Source organism: Anomaloglossus baeobatrachus, chromosome 6, assembly GCF_048569485.1.
Source record: "Anomaloglossus baeobatrachus isolate aAnoBae1 chromosome 6, aAnoBae1.hap1, whole genome shotgun sequence".
Lineage (NCBI taxonomy): Eukaryota > Metazoa > Chordata > Amphibia > Anura > Aromobatidae > Anomaloglossus > Anomaloglossus baeobatrachus.
This window is the reverse complement of record NC_134358.1, coordinates 6,385,356-6,395,489: the sequence shown is the minus strand read 5'-3', so window position 1 is coordinate 6,395,489 and position 10,134 is coordinate 6,385,356. Positions and strand designations below refer to the sequence as shown.

The window sequence follows — 10,134 nt, the reverse complement described above, 5'->3', positions numbered from 1 at the left end:
ATTCCGAACCAAACGTTTTTTTGAAGTGCAGCCAAGTCTGGTGAAAACAAACAACAACGTGTCGCTCTTCACTGCCCTGCTGTCCTGAGAGTTTGTTACAATGTATCAGTGCAGGTATTAGTCTGTTTCTGCACGATACGATTGTCACAATCCCTCAGTGGTAACAATTATTAGGTCTTTAGTTTCTAAACAACAATATTTCCATTCACTGTCAGCAAGCAGAGATCTTGGGAGGAATAATGAAACGTGTGTCGGGGAGTTACAATCTCTTTATTTGTGTATTCTGCGCTCGTGTTACATCTGCGGTTACAGGACTGAGCTCTTCAGGATTGTCAGCAGCGCTCCCAGCGCCAGTATGATGGGGACACAGCTGGCGGTGATGCTGGCGCCCGTGCCGCTGACGTTACACAGGTCAGTGCTGCAGCAGGAGACGCTGGTGGAGAATCCTCTGATCTTCGAGCAGAAGGAAGCACAAGCCTTTGTATAGGTTGATGTGTAGGTCCCGGCTGCAGGGAAGAAAACCAACGTGATCATCCGATTGTCCCTGGTCATGTAAGTGATCAGTGACAAAGGGGCGGGGCAAAAACCTGTCAGTCATTATCAGCTGTAGCTGAACGAGTGACTACAACTCCCATAATCATAAAACACGATGAGGATCTCACCGATCTTGAATGTTTCCATTGTCGTCTTACAATGCGATTCTCCATCCGGGCAGATCTCTGGAGTCAGACACTGAGCATTGCTGATCTGTGACATACAGGTGTAGCACCTGAGCGAGTGCGCTGCGGGTGAGAGAAGATCATATATAGCTGCATCTAATCCTACAGTGTGGGATACTGTGTGCTGAGCCATGTATCTAATCCTCTCCTGTGTGATACTGTCTGCTGAGCCGTGTATCTAATCCCCTCCTGTGTGATACTGTCTGCTGAGCTGAGTATCTAATCCTCTACTGTGTGATACTGTCTGCTGAGCTGTGTATCTAATCCTCTCCTGTGTGATACTGTGTGCTGAGCCGTGTATCTAATCCTCTCCTGTGTGATACTGTCTGCTGAGCCATGTATCTAATCCTCTCCTGTGTGATACTGTCTGCTGAGCTGTGTATCTAATCCTCTCCTGTGTGATACTGTGTGCTGAACCGTGTATCTAATCCTCTCCTGTGTGATACTGTCTGCTGAGCTGTGTATCTAATCCTATCCTGTGTGATACTGTCTGCTGAGCCATGTATCTAATCCTCTCCTGTGTGATACTGTCTGCTGAGCTGTGTATCTAATCCTCTCCTGTGTGATACTGTCTGCTGAGCTGTGTATCTAATCCTATCCTGTGTGATACTGTCTGTTGAGCTGTGTATCTAATCCTCTCCTGTGTGATACTGTGTGCTGAGCCGTGTATCTAATCCTCTCCTGTGTGATACTGTCTGCTGAGCTGTGTATCTAATCCTATCCTGTGTGATACTGTCTGCTGAGCCATGTATCTAATCCTCTCCTGTGTGATACTGTCTGCTGAGCTGTGTATCTAATCCTATCCTGTGTGATACTATCTGTTGAGCTGTATATCTAATCCTCTCCTGTGTGATACTGTCTGCTGAGCTGTGTATCTAATCCTCTCCTGTGTGATACTGTGTGCTGAGCCGTGTATCTAATCCTCTCCTGTGTGATACTGTCTGCTGAGCTGTGTATCTAATCCTCTCCTGTGTGATACTGTCTGCTGAACCATGTATCTAATCCTCTCCTGTGTGATACTGTCTGCTGAGCGGTGTATCTAATCCTATCCTGTGTGATACTGTGTGCTGAGCCATGTATCTAATCCCCTCCTGTGTGATATTGTCTGCTGAGCTGTGTATCTAATCCTCTCCTGTGTGATACTGTGTGCTGAGCCGTGTATCTAATCCTCTCCTGTGTGATACTGTCTGCTGAGCTATGTATCTAATCCTATCCTGTGTGATACTGTGTGCTGAGCCATGTATCTAATCCTCTCCTGTGTGATACTGTCTGCTGAGCTGTGTATCTAATCCTCTTCTGTGTGATACTCTCTGCTGAGCTGTGTATCTAATCATATCCTGTGTGATACTGTCTGCTGAGCCGTGTATCTAATCCTCTCCTGTGTCATACTGTCTGCTGAGCTGTGTATCTAATCCTCTCCTGTGTGATACTGTCTGCTGAGCTGAGTATCTAATCCTCTCCTGTGTGATACTGTGCTGAGCTGTGTATCTAATCCTATCCTGTGTGATACTGTCTGCTGAGCTGTGTGTCTAATCCTCTCCTGTGTGATACTGTCTGCTGAGCTGTGTATCTAATCCTCTCCTGTGTGATAGTGTCTGCTGAGCTGTGTATCTAATCCTCTCCTGTGTGATACTGTCTGCTGAGCTGTGTATCTAATCCTCTTCTGTGTGATACTCTCTGCTGAGCTATGTATCTAATCATATCCTGTGCGATACTGTCTGCTGAGCTGTGTATCTAATCCTCTCCTGTGTCATACTGTCTGCTGAGCTGTGTATCTAATCCTCTCCTGTGTGATACTGTCTGCTGAGCCGTGTATCTAAACCTCTCCTGTGTGATACCGTCTGCTGAGCTGAGTATCTAATCCTCTCCTGTGTTATACTGTCTGCTGAGCTGTGTATCTAATCCTGTCCTGTGTGATACTGTCTGCTGAGCTGTGTATCTAATCCTATCCTGTGTGATACTGTCTGCTGAGCTGTGTGTCTAATCCTCTCCTGTGTGATACTGTCTGCTGAGCCGTGTATCTAATCCTCTCCTGTGTGATACTCTGTGCTGAGCCGTGTATCTAATCCTCTCCTGTGTGATACTGTCTGCTGAGCCGTGTATCTAATCCTCTCCTGTGTCATACTGTCTGCTGAGCTGTGTATCTAATCCTCTCCTGTGTGATACTGTCTGCTGAGCTGTGTATCTAATCCTCTCCTGTGTGATACTGTCTGCTGAGCTGTGTATCTAATCCTCTTCTGTGTGATACACTCTGCTGAGCTGTGTATCTAATCCTATCCTGTGTGATACTGTCTGCTGAGCCGTGTATCTAATCCTCTCCTGTGTGATACTGTCTGCTGAGCTGTATATCTAATCCTCTCCTGTGTGATACTGTCTGCTGAGCTGTGTATCTAATCCTCTCCTGTGTGATACTGTCTGCTGAGCCGTGTATCTAATCCTCTCCTTTGTGATACTGTCTGCTGAGCTGTGTATCTAATCCTCTCCTGTGTCATACTGTCTGCTGAGCTGTGTATCTAATCCTCTCCTGTGTGATACTGTCTGCTGAGCTGTGTATCTAATCCTATCCTGTGTGATACTGTCTGCTGAGCTGCGTATCTAATCCTCTCCTGTGTGATACTGTCTGCTGAGCCGTGTATCTAATCCTCCCCTGTGTGATACTGTCTGCTGAGCTGTGTATCTAATCCTCTCCTGTGTGATACTGTCTGCTGAGCTGTGTATCTAATCCTCTCCTGTGTGATACTGTCTGCTGAGCTGTGTATCTAATCCTATCCTGCGTGATACTGTCTGCTGAGCTGTGTATCTAATCCTCTCCTGTGTGATACTCTGTGCTGAGCCGTGTATCTAATCCTCTCATGTGTGATACTGTCTGCTGAGCCGTGTATCTAATCCTCTCCTGTGTGATACTGTCTGCTGAGCTGTGTATCTAATCCTATCCTGTGTGATACTGTATGCTGCGCCGTGTATCTAATCCTCTCCTGTGTGATACTGTCTGCTGAGCCGTGTATCTAATCCTCTCCTGTGTGATACTGACTGCTGAGCCGTGTATCTAATCCTCTCCTGTGTGATACTGTCTGCTGAGCTGTGTATCTAATCCTATCCTGTGTGATACTGTATGCTGCGCCGTGTATCTAATCCTCTCCTGTGTGATACTGTGTGCTGAGCGGTGTATCTAATCCTCTCCTGTGTGATACTGTCTGTTGAGCCGTGTATCTAATCCTCTCCTGGGTGATACTGTCTGCTGAGCTGTGTATCTAATCCTCTCCTGTGTGATACTGTCTGCTGAGCTGTGTATCTAATCCTATCCTGTGTGATACTGTATGCTGCGCCGTGTATCTAATCCTCTCCTGTGTAATACTGTGTGCTGAGCTGTGTATCTAATCCTCTCCTGTGTGATACTGTCTGCTGAGCCGTGTATCTAATACTCTCCTGTGTGATACTGTCTGCTGAGCCGTGTATCTAATCCTATCATGTGTGATACTGTCTGCTGAGCCGTGTATCTAATACTCTCCTGTGATGATACTGACTGCTGAGCCGTGTATCTAATCCTCTCATGTGTGATACTGTCTGCTGAGCCGTGTATCTAATCCTCTCCTGTGTGATACTGTCTGCTGAGCTGTGTATCTAATCCTATCCTGTGTGATACTGTATGCTGCGCCGTGTATCTAATCCTCTCCTGTGTGATACTGTGTGCTGAGCGGTGTATCTAATCCTCTCCTGTGTGATACTGTCTGTTGAGCCGTGTATCTAATCCTCTCCTGGGTGATACTGTCTGCTGAGCTGTGTATCTAATCCTCTCCTGTGTGATACTGTCTGCTGAGCTGTGTATCTAATCCTATCCTGTGTGATACTGTATGCTGCGCCGTGTATCTAATCCTCTCCTGTGTAATACTGTGTGCTGAGCTGTGTATCTAATCCTCTCCTGTGTGATACTGTCTGCTGAGCCGTGTATCTAATACTCTCCTGTGTGATACTGTCTGCTGAGCCGTGTATCTAATCCTATCCTGTGTGATACTGTCTGCTGAGCTGTGTATCTAATCCTCCCCTGTGTGATACTGTCTGCTGAGCCGTGTATCTAATCCTCTCCTGTGTGATACTGTCTGCTGAGCTGTGTATCTAATCCTCTCCTGTGTGATACTGTCTGCTGAGCCATGTATCTAATCCTCTCCTGTGTGATACTGTCTGCTGCGCCGTGTATCTAATCAATCCTCTCCTGTGTAATCCTGTGTGCTGAGCTGTGTATCTATTCCTCTCCTGTGTGATACTGTCTGCTGAGCCGTGTATCTAATCCTATCCTGTGTGATACTGTCTGCTGAGCTGAGTATATAATCCTCTCCTGTGTGATACTGTCTGCTGAGCTGTGTATCTAATCCTATCCTGTGTGATACTGTGTGCTGAGCTGCTGTATCTCAGCTGTCCCCAGTGCTGGGGTGTTACCTGTGGCTGCGCAGAGGGCGATCACCAGGAGGAGGCTTGTGTGCACTGCCATTGTGCGGAGTGATCGGGGGTCTCTGCCTTCTTTATACACTGGAGATTGTGGGGTCTTCTGGGGTCTTTTTCAGCAGATGTTTCCCTCCGCTCTGGAGGAAGAAATGATGTACAGATTGTAGGTGACCGCGATGTACACGTGTGTGAACGACATCGGCCCCCCGGAACCAGCAGGTCAGTCTTGAATTTGGGGAGCGATCATTCCTCAGCCCCAGGATGTAAGGCATATGCCTGCAAGACACAGGCACAGGTGAACAGAATGGTGGAGGCGGGAGCCATCAGATCAGATGTAGAGGACCAGTAATGGGAAAGGACACTGGGATAAGTGTAATGAGTGAGTGTGCGCCACTATGACGACATCATCTGTGTGTGGGGGGAATGTACTGTGAGGATATCATACTGTGTGTGGGGGGAATGTACTGTGAGGATATCATACTGTGTGTGGGGGGAATGTACTGTGAGGATATCATACTGTGTGTGGGGGGAATGTACTGTGAGGATATCATACTGTGTGTGGGGGGAATGTACTGTGAGGATATCATACTGTGTGTGGGGGGAATGTACTGTGAGGACATCATACTGTGTGTGGGGGGAATGTACTGTGAGGACATCATACTGTGTGTGGGGGAATGTACTCTGTGTGGGGGAATGTACTGTGAGGACATCATACTGTGTGTGGGGGAATGTACTCTGTGTGGGGGAATGTACTGTGAGGACATCATACTGTGTGTGAGGGAATGTACTGTGAGGACATTATACTGTGTGTGAGGGAATGTGCTGTGAGGACATTATACTGTGTGTGGGGGGGAATGTACTGTGAGGACATCATACTGTGTGTGGGGGGAATGTACTGTGGGGACATCATACTGTGTGTGGGGGAATGTACTGTGAGGACATCATACTGTGTGTGGGGGAATGTACTGTGAGGACATCATACTGTGTGTGGGGGAATGTACTGTGGGGACATTATACTGTGTGTGGGGGGAATGTACTGTGAGGACATCATACTGTGTGTGGGGGAATGTACTGTGAGGACATCATACTGTGTGTGGGGGAATGTACTGTGAGGACATCATACTGTGTGTGGGGGAATGTACTGTGGGGACATTATACTGTGTGTGGGGGGAATGTACTGTGAGGACATCATACTGTGTGTGGGGGGAATGTGCTGTGAGGACATCATACTGTGTGTGGGGGAATGTACTGTGGGGACATCATACTGTGTGTGGGGGAATGTACTGTGGGGACATCATACTGTGTGTGGGGGGAATGTACTGTGAGGACATCATACTGTGTGTGGGGGAATGTACTGTGAGGACATCATACTGTGTATGGCGGATGTACTGTGAGGATATTATACTGTGTGTGGGGGAATGTACTGTGAGGACATCATACTGTGTGTGGGGGGAATGTACTGTGAGGACATTATACTGTGTGTGGAGGAATGTACTGTGAGGACATCATACTGTGTGTGGGGGAAATGTACTGTGAGGACATCATACTGTGTGTGGGGGGAATGTACTGTGAGGACATTATACTGTGTGTGGGGGAATGTACTGTGAGGACATCATACTGTGTGTGGGTGGAATGTACTGTGAGGACATTATACTGTGTGTGGGGGAATGTACGGTGAGGACATCATACTGTGTGTGGGGGGAATGTACTGTGAGGACATTATACTGTGTGTGGGGGAATGTACTGTGAGGACATCATACTGTGTGTGGGGGGAATGTACTGTGAGGACATTATACTGTGTGTGGGGGAATGTACTGTGGGGACATTATACTGTGTGTGGGGGGAATGTACTGTGAGGACATTATACTGTGTGTGGGGGAATGTACTGTGAGGACATCATACTGTGTGTGGGGGGAATGTACTGTGAGGACATCATACTGTGTGTGGGGGAATGTACTGTGTGTGGGGGGAATGTACTGTGAGGACATCATACTGTGAGTGGGGGGAATGTACTGTGAGGACATCATACTGTGTGTGGGGGGAATGTACTGTGAGGACATCATACTGTGTGTGGGGGAATGTAGTGTGAGGACATCATACTGTGTGTGGGGGAATGCACTGTGAGGACATCATACTGTGTGTGGGGGAATGTGCTGTGAGGGCATCATACTGTGTGTGGGGAAATGTACTGTGAGGACATCATACTGTGTGTGGGGGGAATGTACTGTGAGGACATCATACTGTGTGTGTGGGGGGAATATACTGTGAGGACATTATACGGTGTGTGGGGATAATCTGCTGTGGGGACATCATACTGTGTGTGGGGGAATGTACTGTGGGGACATTATACTGTGTGTGGGGGAATGTACTGTGAGGACATCATACTGTGTGTGGGGGTAATCTGCTGTGGGGACATCATACTGTGTGTGGGGGGAATGTACTGTGAGGACTTCATACTGTGTGTGGGGGAATGTACTGTGAGGACATCATACTGTGTGTGGGGGAATGTACTGTGGGGACATTATACTGTGTGTGGGGGAATGTGCTGTGAGGGCATCATACTGTGTGTGTGGGGGAATGTACTGTGGGGACATCATACTGTGTGTGGGGGGAATGTACTGTGAGGACATCATACTGTGTGTGGGGGAATGTGCTGTGAGGGCATCATACTGTGTGTGGGGGAATGTACTGTGAGGACATCATACTGTGTGTGGGGGAATGTACTGTGGGGACATTATACTGTGTGTGGGGGAATGTACAGTGGGGACATTATACTGTGTGTGGGGGAATGTACAGTGGGGACATTATACTGTGTGTGGGGGAATGTACAGTGGGGACATTATACTGTGTGTGGGGGAATGTACAGTGGGGACATTATACTGTGTGTGGGGGAATGTACTGTGGGGACATCATACTGTGTGTGGGGGGAATGTATTGTGTGTGGGGGAATGTACTGTGGGGACATCATACTGTGTGTGGGGGGAATGTACTGTGAGGACATCATACTGTGTGTGGGGGGAATGTACTGTGGGGACATCATACTGTGTGTGGGGGAATGTACTGTGAGGACATTATACTGTGTGTGGGGGAATGTACTGTGAGGACATTATACTGTGTGTGGGGGAATGTACTGTGAGGACATCATACTGTGTGTGGGGGGAATGTACTGTGGGGACATTATACTGTGTGTGGGGGAATGTACTGTGGGGACATTATACTGTGTGTGGGGGAATGTACTGTGAGGACATTATACTGTGTGTGGGGGAATGTACTGTGAGGACATTATACTGTGTGTGGGGGAATGTACTGTGAGGACATTATACTGTGTGTGGGGGAATGTACTGTGGGGACATTATACTGTGTGTGGGGGAATGTACTGTGGGGACATTATACTGTGTGTGGGGGGAATGTACTGTGGGGACATTATACTGTGTGTGGGGGAATGTACTGTGAGGACATCATACTGTGTGTGGGGGGAATGTACTGTGAGGACATCATACTGTGTGTGGGGGGAATGTACTGTGGGGACATTATACTGTGTGTAGGGGGAATGTACTGTGAGGACATTATACTGTGTGTAGGGGAATATACTGTGGGGACATTATACTGTGTGTGGGGGGAATGTACTGTGAGGACATTATACTGTGTGTGTGGGGAATGTACTGTGGGGACATCATACTGTGTGTGGGGGGAATGCACTGTGAGGACATCATACTGTGTGTGGGGGGAATGTACTGTGAGGACATCATACTGTGTGTGGGGGAATGTACTGTGGGGACATTATACTGTGTGTAGGGGGAATGTACTGTGAGGACATTATACTGTGTGTGGGGGAATGTACTGTGGGGACATTATACTGTGTGTAGGGGGAATGTACTGTGAGGACATCATACTGTGTGTGGGGGGAATGTACTGTGGGGACATTATACTGTGTGTGGGGGAATGTACTGTGAGGACATTATACTGTGTGTGGGGGGAATGTACTGTGAGGACATTATACTGTGTGTGCGGGGAATGCACTGTGAGGACATCATACTGTGTGTGGGGGAATGTACTGTGGGGACATTATACTGTGTGTGGGGGAATGTACTGTGGGGACATTATACTGTGTGTGGGGGAATGTACTGTGAGGACATCATATTGTGTGTGGGGGAATGTACTGTGGGGACATTATACTGTGTGTGGGGGAATGTACTGTGAGGACATCATACTGTGTGTGGGGGAATGTACTGTGGGGACATTATACTTTGTGTGGGGGAATGTACTGTGAGGACATTATACTGTGTGTGGGGGGAATGTACTGTGAGGACATTATACTGTGTGTGGGGGGAATGTACTGTGAGGACATCATACTGTGTGTGGGGGGGAATGTGCTGTGAGGACATTATACTGTGTGTGGGGGAATGTACTGTGGGGACATTATACTGTGTGTAGGGGGAATGTACTGTGAGGACATCATACTGTGTGGGGGGGGAATGTACTGTGGGGACATTATACTGTGTGTGGGAGAATGTACTGTGAGGACATCATACTGTGTGTGGGGCAATGTACTGTGAGGACATCATACTGTGTGGGGGGGGAATGTACTGTGGGGACATTATACTGTGTGTGGGGGGGAATATACTGTGAGGACATTATACGGTGTGTGGGGATAATCTGCTGTGGGGACATTATACTGTGTGTGGGGGGAATGTACTGTGAGGACATTATACTGTGTGTGGGGGAATGTACTGTGGGGACATTATACTGTGTGTAGGGGAATGTACTGTGGGGACATTATACTGTGTGTGGGGGAATGTACTGTGGGGACATTATACTGTGTGTAGGGGAATGTACTGTGGGGACATTATACTGTGTGTGGGGGGAATGTACTGTGGGGACATCATACTGTGTGTGGGGGGAATATACTGTGAGGACATTATACGGTGTGTGGGGATAATCTGCTGTGGGGACATTATACTGTGTGTGGGGGGAA

The 10,134-nt window shown here is 47.9% G+C and overlaps 1 protein-coding gene across 2 annotated transcripts in view; it reads right to left on the bottom strand.

The window, feature by feature from the left end:
• Positions 1-257: 257 nt before the first annotated feature.
• Positions 258-10,134, bottom strand: part of LOC142243796 (lymphocyte antigen 6E-like) — a 42,262-nt gene continuing 32,385 nt past the window's right edge. For both annotated transcript variants that reach the window (XM_075315998.1, XM_075315997.1), the window contains exons 2-4: positions 5,154-5,296; positions 663-782; positions 258-506 (exon numbers count right to left, since the gene is read on the bottom strand). In XM_075315998.1, coding sequence (XP_075172113.1) covers positions 307-506; positions 663-782; positions 5,154-5,205 — 372 coding nt within the window. In that variant the 5' untranslated portion in view covers positions 5,206-5,296 and the 3' untranslated portion in view covers positions 258-306. The remainder of the gene's footprint in view (positions 507-662; positions 783-5,153; positions 5,297-10,134) is intronic.